Source organism: Lepidochelys kempii, chromosome 1 (genome assembly GCF_965140265.1).
Source record: "Lepidochelys kempii isolate rLepKem1 chromosome 1, rLepKem1.hap2, whole genome shotgun sequence".
NCBI classification, from domain to species: domain Eukaryota; kingdom Metazoa; phylum Chordata; order Testudines; family Cheloniidae; genus Lepidochelys; species Lepidochelys kempii.
Genome location: NC_133256.1, coordinates 260,893,830 through 260,917,163, shown reverse-complemented (window position 1 = coordinate 260,917,163; position 23,334 = coordinate 260,893,830). Strand labels below are relative to the sequence as shown.

Below are 23,334 nucleotides of genomic sequence, written 5' to 3'. Positions count from 1 at the left end.
AAAGGACTGACTAATTTAGGTAATGAGAGATGGATGGCCAATCCCATCTTCACAGCAGAATTGTTAGAACATGGTTAAATCCTGTATATTACAGTCATGATCATAGGCAAGGTCAAAACATGGTACTTACACATAAGCTCAGACACATGGAAGGCAACAATTTAGTCATGGGTATTTTTACTAAAAGTCACGGACAGGTCACGGGGAATAAAAAAAAATTCAAAGCCTGTGAAGTGACCTGTTCGTGACTTTTACTAAAAATACCAGTGATTAAATCGGGGGAGGCGCATCTGGGGCCCGTGGCACCAGCTGCTGGGGGCTACCAGCCGCCCTTAGACCGTTACCAGGGGAAGCCTCTGGGGGGAAGGGGTGCTGGCATCCAGGGCTAGGGGTGCCAGGGGCCGCTGGAGCAGCTGGCCCCTGCAGAAGTCATGGAGGTCGCGGAAAGTTATGGAATCCGTGACTTCTGTGACTTCCATACAGACATGGAGCCCTACTTGTGTTAATATGTTGTATGTAGGGTAAGTATTACAATTTGTTTATAAAGTTCAGTAAACCAAACCAGACCCACAGTGTAGATGAGCTCTAAGATACATTTTTGGATCGTCTCATATCTTATACTCCCTAGGGCTATCTTTTGGAGCAGAGTTCAGATTGTAGCTTAGGTCACTCTACATCTTACAGCAAATAATTTAGTAGTATTGATAATGGGGCAAGTTGCTTCTCTGCACATAAATCATGAATACGAAGACCGTATGCTTTCATAAATTATTCACTGATCACCCACCAGTTAGTGGTTTTCTTTTTTTTTTCCTTTGTTCCTCCCACTCTGAATTTTGGCTGCTGGGTATTGGGGGAGTGTATTGAGGAGAGGAGGGAAGTGAGGTTAACTTGTTAAAGGTAGTCTGTCAATTCAAAAGTGACATGTCTGAATGAATGTGATGCTGTGGGCTATAAATACATATGGCAAATGGTGAGCCTGTACTGACAGGGCTGGATGCACCTGGGGATGAAGGTATATGTCTAATCGTGGGTAGAGAGCTGTATTGAGGATCGGTTTCTCACTATGAATAAAGATAAATGGGCAGGGTAGATATGTAACACTACAGGTGTAGATATGTATGTGTGCTGGCAGTCAGAATGCTAGTAAGGGCGAACTTGATGGGAAGGGGCATGTGTGGCTGCTGGTAGAGGTGGTCATGTGTCAAAAAGGGATGTAGCTTGTTTGTGTAAGATGGACAAGTGAGAACCCCAGCTGGATACAGATCCCGGGGCAGGAGTACAGATCTGGGGCAATGGATGTGCAGATGGATGTGAGCTGTGTGGGAGTGTATTTGATTGTGTGGCAGTCTGCAGTCAGAAACTGGTATGTCATCCTTTTTGACTTCCTGCAAATAGAGAAGGAAGTGGTAGCTGAGACTCACATAATAGGTAAAGCTGGATCTGCTGAACAGGTGTAGTGATATGAGTATAGATTATTGTACCAGGTGTATGTTTTGGATTTTTAAAATGGTTCCAGTTAAGTTTTATCCAAGCCAGTATAACCCACCCTGTAGCAGGGGGAAAAAAATATGGAATTTATAAGCCTCTACTTATGTAGAGGTGGATAGCTGTAGTCTGCCTGGATGTGTCTTCTCTAAAGGATTCACCTGTGAAATAATCCTTTGGCCTATACTCTGTCAGGACAACATTTAGATGTAAGAACAGTGGTATCATATTGCAAGAATAACAGGAACAGGTAGTATGTTTCAATTAAAGTATTGTTATGGAGTAATTATTATTTATTTGTATTACCATTGCGCAGAGGTAGTCAATAGGCAGACGGTGGGCCAAATCCGGACCGCCACACGATTTTGAATGGACTGTGAAATCTTTTTATTTACTGATACTTATTGTTATTATGGTGTGAAAAACGTTTCTGCAATCTGGACCTTGACCAGGAAGTTTGGAACTTGACAAAAATAATTGATTACCCCGCTGTAGCATCTAAGGAGCTGTAGACCTGGACAGGACTCAATTGTATTAAGTGCTGAACAACCACAAAACAAAAACATGGTCTCTGCTCCAAATTCATGGGATTAAGACTTCTCCCACATATCCTTACCTGTTCCTAAATAAAACCCATTATAGTGCTGTTCCTTTTCATAAATCTGCTAATTGTATGGATCAGCCAAATAATCCTGTGAGAAATGCAGGATGGGTTTTATGCAGAGGCAGAGGATTCTGCTTAAAAGGACACCAGACTCTTTAGTCTGAATTTTTTATGTCCTGTTGTTGGTAAGATTCAACTTCTGTTTGCTTTGTTCATTTGACATTACCTTGTGTGTAGTTTTTCACTGTTTCTCTCCTATAGTCTATTCACTGACAAAACTTGCCTGGTGGCATTGCATGCCCTTCCAGAATAAACTCAAACTTGTGAAAACCTGGAAATGAAGAATTCAGGTACACTCCCAAACAACCTTAACTGGAGCAGGCAATAGCCAGTAGGAATTATTTACATGCACTTCATCTGAGTTCACTGTGTTTGGTGTAATTGTAGTGAATGGCAGAGGGGTTAGTTGGAGCATCTTGGCAGAGCTGTGATTGTGATATGAGGCAATCTGTGCGGTCCATGCCTCTTTGTGGGGTATGAGCCCCTCTGCCTGATCCCCACATGTGTGATCAAAGGAAAGAGGTACATGTGTATCACAAGATCCACTGTGTCTCATTTCAGTATTGTGGATTGTGTCAGTAGCAGGGCACAAGGTGGTCTTGCCAGTCAGAGTGTCAGCAGTTGGGGGGGATATGAGGTATGGACTCTGAGTTTAGTGAAGGGTAAGTGAGAGTGTGTTAGATGGCATAGTGTGCGTAAGAGTGAAGGGGTTGTAAAATTTGTTAGATAGGGGATTTTTCTGTGGAGGAGAGTGAGTGTCAGGCTGATATAAGTAGCTCCTGTTCAGTATAGTGTGAAGGCAGAGTGCAAGCGTGTGTGTTAGGGCATATTGGGGCGTCACTCAGAGGGCAGAGTTACAATTGCATGGGTGTGTACACCTTTATTCTGTATTTCCTGGTTTTCAGACATTTCATAAATTTGATTGGAAGGGTGGGAAGTACCACTGAACAACCTTAACTCGGAATTAACAAGATTTTTTTGATGACTTTCCTGGAGTTTTTTAACAGAGAAATGTTCTTGGAGTTAGTGGTCATTAAAGTGGTGGTTGTTGTGTAGGCTTGCAGTTAAGATACCTCTGTGGACAGATGATGATATTTACATAGTACATTTCATCAGTAGATCTTAGAACACTTTATCAAGGAGGGAAACATTCTTCCCATTGTACAAATGTGGAAATGGAAGCACAGAGGTGAAGTGACTTGGTGGAGGCTCAATACATCCATCTGGAGCAGTGGTTTTCAAACTTTTTAAGCTGTGTGTCTCTTTCCAAATAATGTAATCTTCCGCGTCCCCTCTTCTGAGATAGGCAGAAGTGATGCATGGGGGGCATTCAGGGTCATGTGCCCCCCCAGATTTCTGCCTTCCATTTAGCAACAGCTTCTAGAGATTTTCAAACTGTGGGTCCCCCTCCCCAGGGGATCACGGAGGAATGTTCAGGAGGGCGAGCAGTGACACCAGGTGGCTCGGGCCATCCCAGCATGTTGTCTGCAATCACAGGATTTTTGTTGCATACCCCCAGAGAAGATGGGTACATACCCCAGTTTGAAAAAAACACTGATCTGGAGCATGGGTGGGTGGTGGCAAGGAGAGGAGCTAAAACTTCTTTCCAAAAGCAGGGCTCTGATGGATCCTGGTGCATGCATAAGCGGGGAGAATGTGGGACTGACCGGTCCCCCCTGACCTGAGTGCTACCTCTCCTTCCCTTAAATCCCCTAATTCTTCTTCCAGTGTTTGCTCATGTCGATTCCAGTTACGTGTGCGCGCGCTGCGTGCACAGTTGTCAGAAAGCTTTTCCTCTAGCAGCACCCTTTGGGTCGGCTCTGGAGCCCCTTGGAGTGGTGCCTTCATGGCGCTTTATATATGACCCTGCTGACCTGGCTCCTCCTCCGTTTCTTCTTACCACCAGTGACGGTTGTTGGAACTGTGGCACCTTGCCTTGCAAGCGCTCCACGTTTCCCTAGCTTCTATTCAGCCTGTTTGTATTTTGTCGTTTAGTTCTTAGTTACTATGGTTAGTTAGCTGTTGGGCTGGGGGTTTTACCCTCCACCCAGACTGCATTCTCCTTGGGGGACTTACATGCCTAAGTTCCTGAGGTTCAAGTCCTGCAACAAGTCCATGCCAATGTGTGACCCCCACGACACTTGCTTAAAGTGTCTGGGGGAAGCACACCAAGCAGACAAGTGCAGGATTTGTAAAGGGTTTTGCCCCAGAACAAAAAAAGAGCGAGACTTTCGCCTCAAGCAGCTCCTTATGGAGGCAACACTCAGACCGCAACCTGCATCGACGCGGCAAGACGTGGCACCGAGCTCATTGGTGCACAGTGCTCCAGCTCCAGTGTTAGAAACGGCACTGCGGAAGGGAGAGACCGCCGCTCCCTGGTGCCAAAACCAGTGGGAATGACCCAACACCGGTGCCATTCCCCGACGCAGAAGCAGCGGAAGCAGAGGATCTCCGAATCAGAGACCACCCCTTTGGAGCTGGCCAATGGAGCATGTCCCCGAGAGGAGCACCCAGTGCCAAAGTCTTTGGAGCTGGCACCGTCAACTTCGGCTCCGCAAGGATTAAGTTTAGAAGTGTGTGCAACAAGAGTGATGTAGTGGTGGGAGTCTGCTATAGACCACTGGACCAGGGGGATGAGGTAGATGAGGCTTTCTTCTGGCAGCTCACGGAAGCTACTAGATCGCATGCCCTGATTCTCATGGGTGACTTTAATTTTCCTGATATCTGCTGGGAGAGCAATACAGCGGTGCATAGACAATCCAGGAAGTTTTTTGGAAAGCGTAGGGGACAATTTCCTGGCGCAAGTGCTAGAGGAGCCAACTAGGGGGGGCGCTTTTCTTGACCTGCTGCTCACAAACCGGGTAGAATTAGTGGGGGAAGCAAAAGTGGATGGGAATCTGGGAGGCAGTGACCATGAGTTGGTTGAGTTCAGGATCCTGACGCAGGGAAGAAAGGTAAGCAGCAGGATACGGACCCTGGACTTCAGGAAAGCAGACTTCGACTCCCTCAGGGAACGGATGGCCAGGATCCCCTGGGGGACTAACTTGAAGGGGAAAGGAGTCCAGGAGAGCTGGCTGTATTTCAAGGAATCCCTGTTGAGGTTACAGGGACAAACCATCCTGATGAGTCGAAAGAATAGTAAATATGGCAGGCGACCAGCTTGGCTTAATGGTGAAATCCTAGCGGATCTTAAACATAAAAAAGAAGCTTACAAGAAGTGGAAGGTTGGACATATGACCAGGGAAGAGTATAAAAATATTGCTCGGGCATGTAGGAATGATATCAGGAGGGCCAAATCGCACCTGGAGCTGCAGCTAGCCAGAGATGTCAAGAGTAACAAGAAGGGTTTCTTCAGGTATGTTGGCAACAAGAAGAAAGCCAAGAAATGTGTGGGCCCCTTACTGAATGAGGGAGGCAACCTAGTGAGAGAGGATGTGGAAAAAGCTAATGTACTCAATGCTTTTTTTGCCTCTGTCTTCACTAACAAGGTCAGCTCCCAGACTGCTGCGCTGGGCATCACAAAATGGGGAAGAGATGGCCAGCCCTCTGTGGAGATAGAGGTGGTTAGGGACTATTTAGAAAAGCTGGACGTGCACAAGTCCATGGGGCCGGACGAGTTGCATCCGAGAGTGCTGAAGGAATTGGCGGCTGTGATTGCAGAGCCATTGGCCATTATCTTTGAAAACTCGTGGCGAACCGGGGAAGTCCCAGATGACTGGAAAAAGGCTAATGTAGTGCCAATCTTTAAAAAAGGGAAGAAGGAGGATCCTGGGAACTACAGGCCAGTCAGCCTCACCTCAGTCCCTGGAAAAATCATGGAGCAGGTCCTCAAAGAATCAATCCTGAAGCACTTGAATGAGAGGAAAGTGATCAGGAACAGCCAGCATGGATTCACCAAGGGAAGGTCATGCCTGACTAATCTAATCGCCTTTTATGATGAGATTACTGGTTCTGTGGATGAAGGGAAAGCAGTGGATGTATTGTTTCTAGACTTTAGCAAAGCTTTTGACACGGTCTCCCACAGTATTCTTGTCAGCAAGTTAAGGAAGTATGGGCTGGATGAATGCACTATAAGGTGGGTAGAAAGCTGGCTAGATTGTCGGGCTCAACGGGTAGTGATCAATGGCTCCATGTCTAGTTGGCAGCCGGTATCAAGTGGAGTGCCCCAAGGGTCGGTCCTGGGGCCGGTTTTGTTCAATATCTTCATAAATGATCTGGAGGATGGTGTGGATTGCACTCTCAGCAAATTTGCGGATGATACTAAACTGGGAGGAGTGGTAGATACGCTGGAGGGGAGGGATAGGATACAGAAGGACCTAGACAAATTGGAGGATTGGGCCAAAAGAAATCTGATGAGGTTCAATAAGGATAAGTGCAGGGTCCTGCACTTAGGACGGAAGAACCCAATGCACAGCTACAGACTAGGGACCGAATGGCTAGGCAGCAGTTCTGCGGAAAAGGACCTAGGGGTGACAGTGGACGAGAAGCTGGATATGAGTCAGCAGTGTGCCCTTGTTGCCAAGAAGGCCAATGGCATTTTGGGATGTATAAGTAGGGGCATAGCGAGCAGATTGAGGGACGTGATCGTTCCCCTCTATTCGACATTGGTGAGGCCTCATCTGGAGTACTGTGTCGAGTTTTGGGCCCCACACTTCAAGAAGGATGTGGATAAATTGGAGAGAGTCCAGCGAAGGGCAACACAAATGATTAGGGGACTGGAACACATGAGTTATGAGGAGAGGCTGAGGGAGCTGGGATTGTTTAGCCTGCAGAAGAGAAGAATGAGGGGGGATTTGATAGCTGCTTTCAACTACCTGAAAGGGGGTTCCAAAGAGGATGGCTCTAGATTGTTCTCAATGGTAGCAGATGACAGAACGAGGAGTAATGGTCTCAAGTTGCAGTGGGGGAGGTTTAGATTGGATATTAGGAAAAACTTTTTCACTAAGAGGGTGGTGAAACACTGGAATGCGTTACCTAGGGAGGTGGTAGAATCTCCTTCCTTAGAGGTTTTTAAGGTCAGGCTTGACAAAGCCCTGGCTGGGATGATTTAACTGGGAATTGGTCCTGCTTCGAGCAGGGGGTTGGACTAGATGACCTTCTGGGTTCCCTTCCAACCCTGATATTCTATGATTCTAAGGGGGAATGTTGAGTCCGGTGCTGTTGGACTCTCTGAGTCAGGTCATCGAGGAGATGGAATTGCCATCCACTTTTGAAGCTGCAAGGCACCTTATCACCATGACAACACCACGGTCCTTTGGGCCAAGCCTCCGGTACTACAACGTGTGGCAAACAGGTGATGCTCTGTCCCTCAGCACCGCTGCTCCCAATCACGATGCCAGTCCTCGTGTCGATCCCCGTCACGCAGGAGGTCCTGCTCCCGGCACCAGTCATCCTGGCACCGGTCAATGTCCTTGCACAGATCCCGATCTCGGCACCACTCCCGTGCCTCGCGGCACCGCTCACCAGTCCAGGTCTGCTTGGCACCGCCCTGGCCATCGCGGTCCCCGTCTTCGGACTCAGAGATGGGGTCTAGATACTCAGAGATGGGGCCAGTACTGGGCAGGGACCGGCGCAGTGCCCATTTTGGACCCCATGGGCGTACCACCAGGCCCAGGGCGCCCAATCCAAAGGTTCCTGTTTGGTGACCTCTGAACCGCGGGGGCTGGAGGCATCAGCCAGTGACCCCACCCCTAGGGGTGCTGAGGAGGTACTGGTCACTCAACCTCCACTGGAACCAACCCCAGTTCCTGAGCCTGATGCAGGTGTGGTTGGCCCCAACAGAGAGGCGTTACAGGAGGCCCCTGGAGACCAAGAGGGTCAGGAGGACTTTCTTCCCCCATTAGCCTCCTCGTCATCCTTCCCGGACAAGGCTCAAACATTTCAAGCCTCAGCAGCAGTGCTCCTATCCTCCTCGGCTGAGGCAGGAATTTTATAGGAGAACGGGCAGGAATGGCAGATGAAAGACTGCAAACCCCCCGGCAGGCCCACGGTCTGACTAAACCATCATCAGGTTCCAAGCAGGCCTTTTGAAGGTGCGTCCAAGGACGGCGCACCAATCTCAATTCTGGATCCTTCCCTGTCTTTCTTGAATTGTCTGTCCCACTTCTACCGTGCTTGGTCCCAAATAACTTCGGACTGCTGGGTCCTCTGTATGGTTGAAGTGGGATATTCTCTTCAGTTCTGCTCCTGCCCTCACTCCCACCCCCGTTCCCCGTCCCTTTTTAGGGACCCTTCTCACGAGCAACTCCTTATCCAGGAGGTGCAGGTGCTCCTTGCCATGGGAGTGGTGGAGGAGGTTCTTCAGGAGCTCAGGGGCAAGGCATTCTATTCCTGATACTTCTTAATCCCCAAACCAAGGGGGGGTCTCAGACCCATTCTAGATCTGCGAGGACTCAACAAGTTCATGATAAAGTTGAAGTTCCGCATAGTCTCCCTGGGCACAATTATCTCTTCTCTGGATCAGAGAGACTGTACCCCACCCTCGACATGAAAGACACGTACTTCCATGTAGTTATTTGGTCCACACACAGGCGATTCCTACTCTTTGTGGTCGACCACAAACATTATCCATTCACAGTCCTTCCATTGGACCGCTCAACAGCGTCCCGAGTGTTCACCAAGTGCATGTTGGTCGTGGACGCTTTCCTCCGTTGGAGGCAGGTGCAGGTATACCCCTACCTCAATGACTGGCTGCTCAGGGGCCGCACCGAGGGCAGGTGGAGTCTCAAATCTGATCAGGTCCACATTTGAGAGACTGGGTCTCCTCCTCAACTTGAGGAAGTCAACCTTGGAACCAACTCAAAGAATAAAATTCATTGGGGTGGTGTTGGAGTTGGTTCAGGCAAGAGCACTTTTGCCAGAGTCCCGATTCCAAGCCATCACGGACATCATTCAAGGCCTCCAGCAATACCCGACCACTACAGCAAGGGGATGCCTGCGTCTCCTCTGTCACATGGCAGCCTGCACTTACGTGACCTGGCACGCCAGACTGAGGCTCAGGCCTTTACAGCAGGCCTTTTGGCCTGAGGGCTGCATCAGGTTTTGGAAATTGTATGGAGGTCCAGTTAGGGGAGGGGGGCATGACCTGGCCCCCATCCCCTATTCAGGTCCCCCCCCCCCGCTTCTGGCCCCATCCAAACGCCCCTGTCCCCTGATGGCCCTCCCGGGACCCCTGCCCCATCCAACCCCTCCTCTCCTTTCTGACTGCCCTCCCGGGACCCCTGCCCCATCCAACCAACCCTTTTCCCTATCCCCTGACTGCCCCCTGAACTCCTGCCACTGACTGTCCCCCACTGCCCCATCCAACCCCTCCTCTCATTCCTGACTGCTCCCCTGGGACTCCTGCCCCATCCAACCACCCTTTCTCCCTGACCGCACTCAGAACCCCTGCCCCTGACTGCCCCCCTGCCGCCCCATCCAACCCCCCACTCCTTCCTGACTGCCCATCCTGGGACCCCTGCCCCCATTCAACCCCCCTGTTCCCCACCTTTTGATTGCCCCGACCCCTATCCACACCCCCACCCCCTGACCGGCACCCCGAACTCTCCTGCCCTCTATCCTGCCCCCTTACCGCACTGCCTGGAGCATCGGTGGCTGGCGGCGGTACAGCCCGCTGCCGCGCTGCACAGAGCACCGGGTCAGGCTGGGCACAGGACCAGGTCAGGCCGATTGCTCTATGCCTTTCCCCCGTTCCCTCTCGTGCACAAGGTTCTACTCAAGGTCTGGAGGGACAGGGCAGAGATAATTCTGGTAGCCCCAGCGTGGCCTCTACAAGATTGGTACACCACACTCCTAGAACTGTCAGTGGATGCACCTGCTACATTGCCTCTCCTCTCCGACCTCATCACTCAGGACCATGGTCGCCTTCATCACCCCGACCTGCAGTCCCTCCACCTCACGGCTTGGAAGCTGCTTCTTCAAGTGCTGTCCCTGTGGGTGCTTCATTCCAGGTGACGGTGCATCCCGGCGCCATTGATCGGAGATCTTCGGTAGCAGTGCCCGGTTGGGACGCACGCGTCCAGCTGCTGTCTCGTGGCGTCGTTAGGGTCTGTCTGAGCGCGTGCATCTTGCACCCTCCCTCAGTTCCTTCTCAACCGTCTCAGCTGAAGACGGGACTTGGGGCAGTGCTAAACCTCTTCCCTGGTCACTGAAGAAAATAAGTAAAAATAAATAGAAATAGTTAGATAGAAATATCCCAATCTCTCTCTTCCTTTAGAATAGTTGGTTAAGTGTTTTTTTGTTTTTGTTTGTTTGTTTTTTAACTTTCTCTCACGTTCGTCTCCCATTGAGCCTCTTCCACCCAGGCAATCATAGTTCCCTGATGCCGGGGTCCCCTGGCTTCAAGACATGCGGCTCCTGCAAGGAGCCTATGCCACAGTCTGACAGACACTCACTGTGTGTGAAGTGTCTTGGCGAGACACGCATCCCTGCTAAGTGTCTCCATTGTCCCAGTCTGAAAACCAGGGCTCATCATGACAGAGACTTGTGGCTGAAAATGCTCCTGATGGAGAAATCTCTGCAGCTGCCTATGGAGACGGGCACAAGTAAACCCTCTCCTTCCTGCTAGGTTGGAACCGACCAGGAGCGCGGCTTCACCCTCTCAAGCGAAGAGGCAGGAAGTCCCAATGTCTCTGCATAGAGACCTTCAAAAGGGTAAAGGCTCTCCTGCAAGATGTCTACTCTCAATGCTGATAGCGCCAAAAGCCGGTGCCTCTGACCGCCTCAGCCGCGGCTCACGCGGGGCGCAGAAGCAGGGACCCGACTTCCCACAGTGGGAAGCTCTCCTTTTGAAAACCTGTAATATAGTTAGTAGTTATTTAGTTACTCTTAGTAGTAGTTCTCAACTTTTCATTAGTCCCAAATTGCACTTAGCCGGGGGACAGGGCATGCCCCTGTCCCCAGGCTTTAAGCCCTGCAATCGGCCTATGCCTGTCAGCGATCCACATACCTGCTGCCTATGGTGCTTACGAGTCTTTTAAACCTAGGATGAAGGAGGAGTGTGAGAGTCCGAGGTCTTCGTTAACTTTATCCAAGCCAATATAAACCATCTTTTTCTTGGTGTGGGGTGAAGCTATAGGCTGCTCTTTAAGTAGAGCTGGATAGCTGCAGTCTACCTGGACCTGACTTTCCATCTGTTAGAACTAAGCAAGCTTTGGTTGGGAGTCTAGGTGGGGGAATACACTTACTTTCTTGGAGCGCTGCTTCTCATCCATGTGTCGTCATAGGGATGCTTTGGTATAGTGAACAGAGATATATTTGGGTGAGTTGTTGACTGTCCCTCTGCAGTTTCCCAGATAATTTTGATTTTAGGGCCTTTGACCTTGTCTCATTTACATCTGGACTGACTTCTATTGGGGGATGTTTGGAGAGAGGCTTCTGGGTCTCTGGATATTTTTTCTTACTATAGGTCTCAATAGTTTAAGATAATTTATATAATTTTTGTCATTCGTTTAGACTTCCACAGTTGTAACAAAATACAGTTACTCTACTCTGAGTGTCTCCTGGCCTGTATGGGCTAATTTAGGGGTGGAAGTCAGCGTTACTGAAATAGGAGTCATTCTCCCACTTGAACTAGTTTAGTGAAACATTTAGTCCTTCTGGGGGACATAACCCAATTGCTGACCATTGGGAGGAGCCTTTATAAAATGCATTAACATTGGAATGCTGCTATAACTGGATAGGGAATGATGAACACCTTTGACTTCTGAGCACAATGGGAATCCTATTTCCTCCGTTACCAGGGTGGCTAAGGTGGTAAGCATTGATAGAGCTGCATGGTAGGAGAGGTGTAAAATTTGAATTACTGCTAAATACTATAGTTTAATTTTACTGATGATATGACTGGGAGACGTGAATTTTCTAACTTTTTCCCTTTTTTTTCCCAGGAGGGCTTTCGAGGGGTCATTCTGGTGCTGAACAGCATGCAGTCCTTTCGGGAGCAAAGCAGTTACCACGGAAACCAGCAGAGCTACCCACAGGAAGTGCACGGGGCATCCCGCCTAGAAGAATTTAGCTCCCGCCAGCAGGCCCAGATGTTCCAGAGCTTTGGAGGAAGTGCTGGCAGTGGGCGCCGGGGAGCAACAGGAGCATCTGCAGCAATGGCTGGTGAGAGCTCTGGGCACCAGAGCTACCAAGGTTTCAGAAAAGAAGCAGGAGAGTTTTACTACATGGCCTCCAACAAGGATGCAGTGGCAGCAGGTGGGCAGCCTCAGCGCAGGCCGTCTGGACCAGTGCAGAGCTACGGGCCACCCCAAGGAAGCAACTTTGGGAGCCAGTATGGGAGCGAGGGACATGTGGGCCAGTTTCAAACACAGCATTCAGCCCTTGGGGGTGTATCTCACTATCAGCAGGATTTTACTGGTCCTTTCTCTCCAGGGAGTGCCCAGTATCAGCAGCAGGCTTCCAGCCAGCAGCAGCAGGTGCAGCAGCTGAGACAGCAGCTCTATCAATCCCATCAACCTTTACCACAGGCATCCAGTCAGCCTGCGTCTAGCGCCTCCCACTTGCAGCCAATGCAGCGTCCATCAGCCCTGCCTTCCTCTGCTTCTGGGTACCAGTTACGAGTGGGTCAATTCAGCCAACACTATCAACCTCCTGCTTCTTCCTCTTCCTCTTTCCCCTCCCCACAGCGTTTTGGGCAGTCTGGGCAGAACTATGATGGCAGTTACAGTGTGAATTCTGGTTCACAGTATGAAAGCCATGCTGTAGGTTCTAATTCACAGGGATATGGGACTCAATCTAATTACAGCTTTCAGACTCAGCCAATAAAAAGTTTTGAGCAGTCTAAGTTGCCCCAGGGTGGGCAGCAGGGGCAGCAGCAACAGCACCCCTCACAGCATGTAATGCAGTACTCAAATGCTGCCACCAAGCTTTCTCTTCAAGGTCAAGTGGGACAGTACAGCCAAGCTGAAGTCCCTGTGAGATCACCCATGCAGTTCCATCAGAACTTCAGTCCTATATCCAACCCATCTCCAGCTGCCTCGGTGGTCCAGTCTCCAAGCTGCAGCTCTACTCCATCTCCTCTCATGCCAAGTGGGGAAAACCTCCAGTGTGGGCAAGGCAATATGTCAATAGGCTCTAGAAATCGAATTTTACAGATGATGCCTCAGCTTAGCCCAACACCATCCGTGATGCCAAGCCCCAATGCTCATGGTGGAGGATTCAAGGGATTTGGGCTGGAAGGACTTCAGGAGAAGAGACTTACAGATCCAGGGTTGAGCAGCCTAAGTGCTTTAAGCTCTCAAGTGGCCAACCTTCCTAACACAGTCCAGCACATGTTACTTTCAGATGCCTTGGCACCTCAGAAAAAAAGTTCCAAAAGGTCATCATCGTCTAAAAAAGCTGACAGTTGCACCAACTCAGAAGGTTCTTCCCAGGCAGAGGAGCAGCTTAAGTCTCCCCTGGCAGAATCCCTCGATGGTGGCTGCTCTAGCAGTTCAGAGGACCATGGAGAGAGGGTGAGACAGCTGAGTGGCCAGAGCACTAGCTCTGACACTACCTACAATCGGGGTAACTTAGAGAGATCCAACTCGTCACCAGCACAAGGCTCTCAGAACGAGCCAGCCAAACTCAGTACCAGTCCTACAGTTAGGGAAGATGTGGGTTCCCCAGGTGAAAAGGAAGTCCTGATAGCAGTGGAGGCCACCCCAAAGGTGAACGAAAAGACAGTTGGGGTGATAGTCTCTCGGGAGGCCATGACAGGCCGAGTAGAAAAATCAGGCGGGCAGGATAAACCTTCACAAGACGATGCTCCCCCAGCTACCCAAGCGCCTCCTGGTGCCAGTGGAATGAAAGAAACTGGGCAGGTGTTACCACAGTCAGAGCCTCAAGGAGGGAGCAAAGGGAGTAAGAGTGGGGATAACAATACTAACCACAATGGAGAGGGAAACAGCCAACCTGGCCATGCAATCATTGGCTCAAGTTTTCCTGGCAGAACAGAACCTTCCAAATCACCTGGCAGTTTGAGGTACAGCTATAAAGACAACCTTGGGGCTGGCATGCAGAGAAATATTGGTGGCTTTCCTCAGTATCCTTCAGGTCAAGAAAAAGGGGATTTTCCAGGGCACAGTGAGCGAAAAGGCAGGAATGAGAAGTTTCCCAGTCTTCTGCAGGAGGTCTTGCAGGGTTATCACCACCATCCAGACAGAAGATATGCTAGGAATGCACAAGAACATGCAGGCATGGCTGGAAGCCTGGAAGGAGCCATGAGGCCCAACATTCTAATTAGTCAAACCAATGAATTAACCAATAGGAGCCTCCTAAATAAAAGCATAGGGTCTCTCCTGGAAAGTCCTCACTGGGGCCCCTGGGATAGGAAATCAAGTGGCACAGCTCCTGAGATAAAACAGATCAATCTGGCTGACTATCCTATCCCTAGAAAGTTTGAGATAGAGTCACAGTCTTCAGCCCATGAAGGGGGAACACTCTCAGAAAGAAGATCAGTGATCTGTGACATATCTCCATTAAGGCAGCTTGTCAGAGATCCTGGGCCTCACCCAATGAGCCACATAGGTGCTGAGGCCAGAAGTGGGAGGAGTGAACGTCTCACTCCTGGTTTAGGCCAGTCAGTCATCCTCCCTGGTGGCCTGGTGTCCATGGAAACAAAGCTGAAGTCTCATAGTGGGCAAATAAAAGAGGAAGATTTTGAACAGGCCAAGACCTCAGCCAATCTCAACAATAAAAAATCAGGAGACCATTGTCATCCTGCCAATGTCAAGCATGAGTCTTTCCGAGGCAATGCCAGCCCTGGAGCTGCAGCCCCTGATTCTACTCCAGACTATGTCTCCCAGCAGGACAGCAGATCAACACAGCTAAGACGAGCACCTGGAAGAATGGGAAGCAGCAGAGAGGGCATGAGGGGTAAATCACCTTCTCAATATCAGGATCTGGCTGACAAACTGAAGATGTCACCAGGCAGGAGCAGAGGCCCAGGAACAGACCTCCACCACATGAATCCACACATGACACTGTCTGAGAGGGTCAGCAGGGGTTCTTTGCATTCTCCCTTTCCCCAGAACTCTGAAGGCTCATCTTTGGCTTCAGCATATCACACAAACACTAGGTCTCATGCTTTTGGTGACCCTAACCAAAGTTTGAATTCCCAGTATCATTACAAAAGGCAGATATATCACCAGCAGCAAGAAGAATACAAAGATTGGAGCAGTTCTGCACAGGGTGTGATTGCTGCAGCTCAGCACAGGCAGGAAGGGGCAAGGAAGAGTCCAAGACAACAGCAGTTCCTCGAGAGAGTAAGGAGTCCCTTGAAAAATGACAAGGAAGCAATGATGTACATCCAGGCTAGCTCTTACCATGATACTGGAAGCCAAGAAGCTGGGCGCTGTCTCATGGGGAGTGATGGTACGCAAAATAAATGCACCGAATTAAAACATGGTGGCCAGAAGATGCAGCAACAGGAATCGGGTTGGGATCTCTCCCGGCAGATCTCTCCTGCCAAGAACAGTGGGCCTCTAGGAGCGACCAATCAGAAAAGGTTTTGCTCTCAAGATAGTGATGGGCATAGGCGGGAGGAATCTGCAGATTTGCCCAAACCTAGTAATGCGATGCTGAGGCTCCCTAGCCAAGAAGACCAGTCTCCTCAAAACCCCTTAATTATGAGGAGGAGGGTCCGTTCTTTCATTTCTCCTATTCCCAGCAAAAGACAGTCACAGGATATGAAGAACAGTGGCACAGAAGATAAAGGGCGACTGCTTTCCCCCTCAAAGGAAGGAGCTGACAAAGCATTTAACTCCTATGCACACTCATCTCTAAGCCAAGATGCTGGCAAGCCACTCCCAAAGGGAGACTCCTCCAAGGATCTCCAAAGTCCTGACAACAGGAATTGCCCTGCTGTTTCCCTCACAAGCCCAGCTAAGACCAAAATATTGCCACCACGGAAGGGGCGGGGATTGAAACTGGAAGCTATTGTTCAAAAGATTACATCCCCCAACATCAGGAGAAGTGTTTCCTCCAACAGTGCTGAAACTGGTGCAGATGCAGTCACCCTTGATGACATCTTGTCCCTCAAATGTGGACCACCTGAAGGTGGGAGTTTGGTAAGTCATGGACCAGAGACAGAAAAGAGAAAAGGGGAGACTGTGTCAGATCCAGTGGGGCAAGTGAGCCAGGAATTGACTAGTGAAACATCTCTGCCAAGATCTTCAGAAGAGTGGCACAGCTGTGGGGATGACAAAGTCAAGAAGGAGACACCTGAAGTTGCTAGTGTCAGTAAAGAGGTATCTGGGGCCAATGTGGCCACACCACCTTCACAGAAGTCTGTTAGTCAAGGACGATCAGATGGATCCTTAAGTGGAGCTGGAACTCTGATGTTTCCTGATGCAAAAACAGTTTCTCCTTCCAGTGTGTTGACTTCTGAACCAAACCCAAAGTCTGAAGAAAAAGATGGAGATGTGACAAATATTTCACCTAAGCCAGATGGCTTCCCTCCAAAGGGATACTTCCCCTCTGGAAAGAAAAAGGGGAGGCCTATTGGTAGCGTAAACAAGCAGAAGAAGCAGCAGCAGCAGCCACCACCTCCTCCTCCACCAGTGCCACTACCACCACAGCCATCAGAAGGGACAAGAGGTGGAGAGCCAAAACCTAAGAGACAGAGGAGGGAGAGGAGGAAACCTGCCGCACAACCACGAAAGAGGAAAACTAGACGGGCCGCTCCAATTGTGGAACCTCAAGAACCAGAGATCAAGCTGAAGTATGCTACCCAGTCGCTTGATAAAGCTGACACCAAGAACAAGTCCTTTTTCCCATACATTCATGTGGTAAACAAGTGTGAGATAGGCGCTGTGTGCACAATCATCAATGCAGAGGAAGAGGAGCAGAACAAGCTGGTGAGAGGCCGAAAGGGACAAAGGTCACTGACACCCCCTCCTAGCAACACTGAGAGCAAAGTACTGCCCACCTCAACTTTCATGCTGCAGGGCCCGGTGATAACAGAGTCTTCTATCTTGGGGCATTTGGTTTGCTGCCTGTGTGGCAAGTGGGCCAGTTACCGCAACATGGGAGACCTCTTTGGGCCTTTCTACCCCCAGGATTATGCAGCTACGCTGCCCAAAAACCCACCTCCCAAGAGGGCCTCAGAAATGCAAAGCAAGGTCAAGGTACGACACAAAAGTGCTTCTAATGGCTCCAAGACTGATACAGAAGAGGAAGAAGAACAGCAACAACAGAAAGAACAGAGAAGCCTGGCTGCCCACCCCCGCTTTAAGAGGCGGCATCGCTCTGAGGACTGTGGTGGGGCCTCTCGGTCACTTTCAAGGGGAGCTGCTTGTAAGAAAGCAACCACTGAGGGTGGCAGTGGCAGTGAAAAGACTCCCTTGGACTTAAAAGCCCCTGTGCCCACTTCAGAAGGTGGCCCTGAGCTGGAGTTACAAATTCCTGAACTACCTCTTGACAGCAATGAATTTTGGGTCCACGAGGGTTGTATTCTCTGGGCCAATGGAATCTACCTGGTCTGTGGCAGGCTCTATGGGCTGCAGGAAGCTGTGGAAATAGCAAGAGAGATGGTGAGTGCCAACATTTATTATGTATTGATGGATGAAACATTTTTCCTCTTGCAATCATATAATTTTTCTCTCCCCTGTAATATGCTTTTTTCTTTCTGCTATACCTCAAGCATCCATATTTCCTCTCTATATAAATCTTCAGTAGTTCCCTTTTGATGGAGGGTAAAAATCCTACCTTAAGTCACCTAGTGAAATTTAGTTTGAGCTGAGATTTTTAAAGCCACCTGGAGGATTTGGATGCTCAGTACCTATTAACTTTAGTGATAATTAGTTGTCTAAGGGATTTGTATATCCATGAAGATGTCAGCCTTGTTCTTTATCCAGTTTCTATTAAATACTGATACATATCCTATAACCACAAAACTGTAGGTGGCCTTTGTAGTATGGAGGCCATCTAGACTAGCTAGTGGTGCTGCAAGCCTGGATCAAGGTGTATTGTGTGTATTGATGAGCTTCGAATAGAGTACTGTCTAGTCCTTATTGGCCAGAAAGATAGTTGTCAGGATGTGAGGTCTTGGGGATATCTATATAGATTCCCAGGCCAGAAGGAGCCACTGGGATCATCTTGCCTGATTTCCTGTGTAACACAGGCCGTAGATCTTCCCTGAAATAATTCCGAAAGTATATCTTTTTAGAAAAACATCCAATCTTGATTTAAAATCTGCAAGTAATGGAGAATCCACCAAGAACCCGAATAAACTGTTCCAGTGGTTAATTACTCTCACCGTTAAAAACTTATGCCTTATTGCCAGTCTGAATTTGTCTGTCTTCAACTTCCAGCCACTGGATTGTGTAATAGCTTTCTCTGCTACATCGAAGAGCATGTTATTAAATAACTGTTCCCCAGGTAGGTACTTAAGGACTATAATCAAGTCACCCCATAACCTTTTCTTTCTTAAGCTAAACAGATTGAACTCCTCATGTCTGTCTTTACAGGGCATGTTTTCTAATTCTTTAATCATTCTTGTGGTTCTTCTCTGAACCCTCTTCAATTTATCAACATCCTTCTTGAATTGTGAGCACCAGAACTGGACACAGTATTCCAGAAGCGGTTGTACCACTGCCAAATACAGAGGTGAAATAACCTTTCTACTCCTAATCATGATTCCTCTTTTTATGCATCTAAGGATTACAGTAGCCCTTTTAGCCACAGCATTGTACTTGGAGCTCATGTTCATCTGATTATCCACCCCGACCCCCAATTCTTTTTCAGAGTCACTGCTTCCCTCAGTATTCCTCCATCCTGTAAGTATGGCCTGCATTCTTCGCTCCTAGATGTATACATTTACGTTTAGCTATATTAAAACACGCATTGTTTTTACTTGCACCCAGTTTACCAAGCAATCAAGATCACTGTGAATCAGTGACCTGTCCCCTTCATCATTTAACGCCCCCCTCCCCAATTTTGCATCATCTGCAAACTATCATTGATGATTTTGTTTTCTTCCAAGTCATTGATACAAATGTTAAATAGCGTAGGGCCAAGAACCAATCCCTGCAGGACTTCATTAGAAACACATCTGCTCGATGATGATTCCTCAATTACATTTAGAGACGTATCAGCCAGTTTTTAATCCATTTAGTGTGTGTCATGTTAATTTTATATCATTCTAATTTTTAATCAAAATGTTATGTGGTACCAAGTTAAATGCCTTACAGAAGTCTAAGTATATTACGTCAATACTATTACCTTTATCAACCAAACTTGTAATCTCATCTAAAAAGGGTATCAAGTTAGTTCGGCAGGATCTATTTTCCATAAACCCTTGTTGAGTGGCATTAATTATATTACTCTCCTTTAATTCTTTATTAATAGAGTACCATATTATCCACTTCATTATTTTGCCTGGAATAGATGTTAGACAGACAGTCCTATAATTACCTGGGTCATCCCATTTACCCTTTATAATATTGGCATAACATTAGCTTTCTTCCATTCTTCTGGAATTTCCTGGTGCTCTAAGATTTATTGAAAATCAACGTTAACAGTCCAGGAGCTCCTCAGTCAGTTCTTTTAAAACTTTTGGATGCAAATTATGGACCTGCTGACTTTAAAAATGGCTACCTTTTTAGTAGCTGCTATTTCACATCCATCTGAGATATTGGTAGAATTGAAAGAGTATTCTCATCTAATTTTGAGACTCTGTCGTCTGTTTTTTTCCAAATACAGAACAGAAATACTTATTGAACACTTCTGCCTTTTCTGCATTATTATTAATAATTCTACTGTTTCCATCTAGCAATGGACCAATGCCATTGTCAGGATTCTTTTTGTTCCTAATATTCGTAAAAACTCCTCCTTATTGTCCTTAACTCTGCTCACTATAGGTTTCTCTTTGTGGTCCTTTGCTTCCCTTAACAATTATCTACAATTCCTAATTTGTGATTTATATTCATTACTATCAACTTCCCTTTCTGCCATTTGTCGTGTTTGTTTTTTTTTAATAGCTGCCTTCCCTTCCCCTCTAAACCAGGGCAGAGTTTTAATCAGCATGTGGCTTGTTGGGCATCTAGTAAATTCTCAGTTATTCACATTTTTCTGAGTTCTTCCTCCCAGCTGCTTTAGCTCATAATTGTTTTCAGCTTTGTGAAATCAACCCTTTTAAAATACCCAAGTGTGCATGTATATTGTGCGCACACGTACGTGTGTGTGTGTGTGTATGTATGTATATTACTGGTTTGGACTTCATTCTGCTTGCGCAATATAAATGTCAAGTACCTAAACTGCCATTAATTTTTAGTTTTGCGATCAGCTCCTCTTGAGGAGGTCTAATATAGAATTCCCCCACGTTGGTTGCAACACTTTTTGAGTTAGGAAATTGTCATCTAGAATATTTCGAGTTCCAAGGATGTCTTAGTACTGACAGCATGAGATATCCAGCATGTCACTCAAATTGAAATCCCTCATGATCCTGCAGCTTTTTTTCCCTACGTATTTATCGGTAGGTGCGTAAAGTGCTGGTCATTCTGTTCCCTAGCGTGATTTGGTGGTATGTAGCTGTAGCAGACACCAACATTAAACCCGCAGTTTGTGCTTTATCTGTTAGGATGCTGAACCATAGGCATTCGAGGTCATTTTCTTTTGAGTTATCAGTGACTCGGAAACAGGTAATGTCCATTTTGATATAAAGTGCCACTTCCCATCCCCTTTTGCTCACTCAGTCATTCCTAAATAGGTTATAACCATTGATTTTCAACATTCCAATTGTGTGACTCATCCCACCAGCTTTCAGTAATACCAGCTATATTGAATTTATGCTCAGAACTGAGCAATTCTAATTCATCTTGTTTGTTACCCAGGCTCCTAGTATTGGTGTATAAGCAATTATTTAATTGTCTATCTTCATGTCCTTTGGATCCTTAATTAATTTGGTTCTCAGCATCTGGATTCTTTGCTAAATGAGTGCTCAAATCTTTCCTCTTTTTACCCTCCCCTTTTATTAATTTAACGCCTGCCTGACTCTTCCAGCGAGTCTGTCCTTGGGGAGGTTGGTTTCCCTTATACTGAGGTGGAGACCATTCAAACTATGCGGTCTCCTCTGACCACAAAAGGTGGATTCTCTAAGCTTCATTCTCCTCTGTTCTTAACTCTTTTTTGCTTTCTCTCCCATTGAAAGCTCCACTCTGCCATCTTCCAGTCCTGTCTGATTCCCAGCATCCACTCATTCTGCACCTGTTCACACACTATGATGGAAGTCTGAGAAATCCCATGACTAGACTGTCTTCCTCCACTACAGGTTCATTTTCTGCTTTAGTTCTGCCATCATCTTAGCTAAACAACTCTACTTCTTTACCTTAATTCAATCCCACACCTGCAGTCCCAGCCACCTTTGTCTTGCTCTTCAAGCCTTCCCCTTCTCCTGCCTTCCCGTATCTCTCTGCATAGGATCTCACTGATTTCTTTTGTGTGTGTATTACAAAATACAGTGTGACTTCCCCCTCACAGCTCTTCTGCCTTCCATACCTACAACTCTCTCTCCTTTGTCACAGACCCAGAAGTTTCTCATCTGTTCTTCTCCTTTTTAACCCCTCCACTTGCTTCAGTGATCTTTTCCTGTCCCATCTCCTGATCTTCCTCTCACTGACTTTCATCCCTCTCCCTTACTCTTCCCTTTTAACATCTGATCTCTGGGTCTTCTTCACAATACAAGCATGCTTTAGTCTCTCCCATCTTACAAAATGTACTCTTGATCCCACTTGCATCTCTAGTTACCTCTCCATCATTTCTAAGCTCACCAAACGTGCTCTCCTACAGTTGTTATCTGGAGTTCCTCTTCTCCAGTTATGTCCAAAACCCCTCCCACTGGGCTTCTGCTCTTTGCACTCCACTGAAACTGCTCTTGCGAAAGTTTATAATCTCTTTCTAGCCAAAGCTCAGAACTAGTACTCTGTCAGTCTCCTTTACCTGTCAGATGACTTTGATAACATCTACCATGCTCTTTTTCTTAAAATCTTGTCCTCCCTTGGCTTCTGTGATTCTGTCCTCTCCTGGTTCTCCTCCTACCTCTCTAATTGCTCCTTCAGTGTGACCTTCAGAGGATCCTTTTCATCCCCTTTACAACTTTGTGGGGGCTCCACAGGGCCTGTCCTTGGTCCCTGTGATGGGTTGGACTCCCCCACTTCCTCCCCAGTCCGAGATGCCACCTGATGTGCTGGGGTCTCACAGATTCCACCCGTTCCACCAGCCTGGGTTTCCTCAACCTATCCTAGCTGTGCCAGGCCCTCCAGCCTTCTACAGCGCCCACACACAGGTAGGGACACACCCAGCTGCAAATGGACACAGGGACACTATCAGCTCTGTGTGGGAGGAATCAGCTCAGGGATTCACCCCGCAATCACGTGCACACTTCCTTTGGGGAGTAAACGCAAAATAATATTGTATTGTGCTGTATAGAAAGATCTGCACAGTGCAAGCTCATAAAAATTCACACTCTTCCTCAGTGTGGAGAGAGAGATGCATAGCTTTTTACCCCCCCCCAAATATATATTGCACAAACTGGGTTTTGAAATGAACAAGAAATAAGTTTATTAACTACAGAAGGTAAATTTCAAGTGATTATAAGGGATAGCAAACAGAACAAAGCCGATGACTGAGCAAATAAAAGAAAATGCAATCTAAGCTTAATACCCTCAAGAAACAGGTTACAAAATGTAATTTCTCACCTTAAATGTTGTTTTAGGTAAGTTGCAGAGTTTCTGTAGCTTAGAGCACCAGTTACTTCTCTTTAAAGACTGGACCCCTGTCTCAGCCTGGACTCAACCCTGCCTTTCCCTTCAGGTGTTTTAGTAGTTTTCGGGCTTGTCTACACTTACATTTTATAGCGCTCTAATTTGCTGGCTCAGGGGTGTGAAAAATCACCCCTCTGAGCTCAGCAAGTCTGAGCACTTCAAAGCGCTAGTGTAGCCATGCTCCCAGCGCTCGGCGCTAATCCGCTTGTGGAGGTGGATTACCAGGAGCGCTGGGAGAGCTCTCTCTGAGTGCTCGTGCATGACCACACTCTCACTTCAAAGTGCTGCCGCGGGAGCGTTCCAGCGATAGCGCTTTGAAGTTTCCAGTGTAGCCATGCCCTTGCTTCCTGGGCAGGCAATGGAGGAGAGCCTTGATTGCCTTCCTTCCCGGACTTAAGTAGGATTTACATAAGGTGGGAACCCTTTGTTTCCAGTGGA

At 47.7% G+C, this 23,334-nt stretch overlaps 1 protein-coding gene across 6 annotated transcripts in view; it reads left to right on the top strand.

Moving 5' to 3' along the window:
- The window catches only part of TCF20 (transcription factor 20), a 215,622-nt gene that overhangs the window by 124,549 nt on the left and 67,739 nt on the right, over positions 1-23,334 (top strand). For all 6 annotated transcript variants that reach the window (XM_073327262.1, XM_073327263.1, XM_073327266.1 and 3 more), the window contains exon 2: positions 12,037-17,667. In XM_073327262.1, the coding sequence (XP_073183363.1) occupies positions 12,073-17,667 (5,595 nt within the window). In that variant the 5' untranslated portion in view covers positions 12,037-12,072. The remainder of the gene's footprint in view (positions 1-12,036; positions 17,668-23,334) is intronic.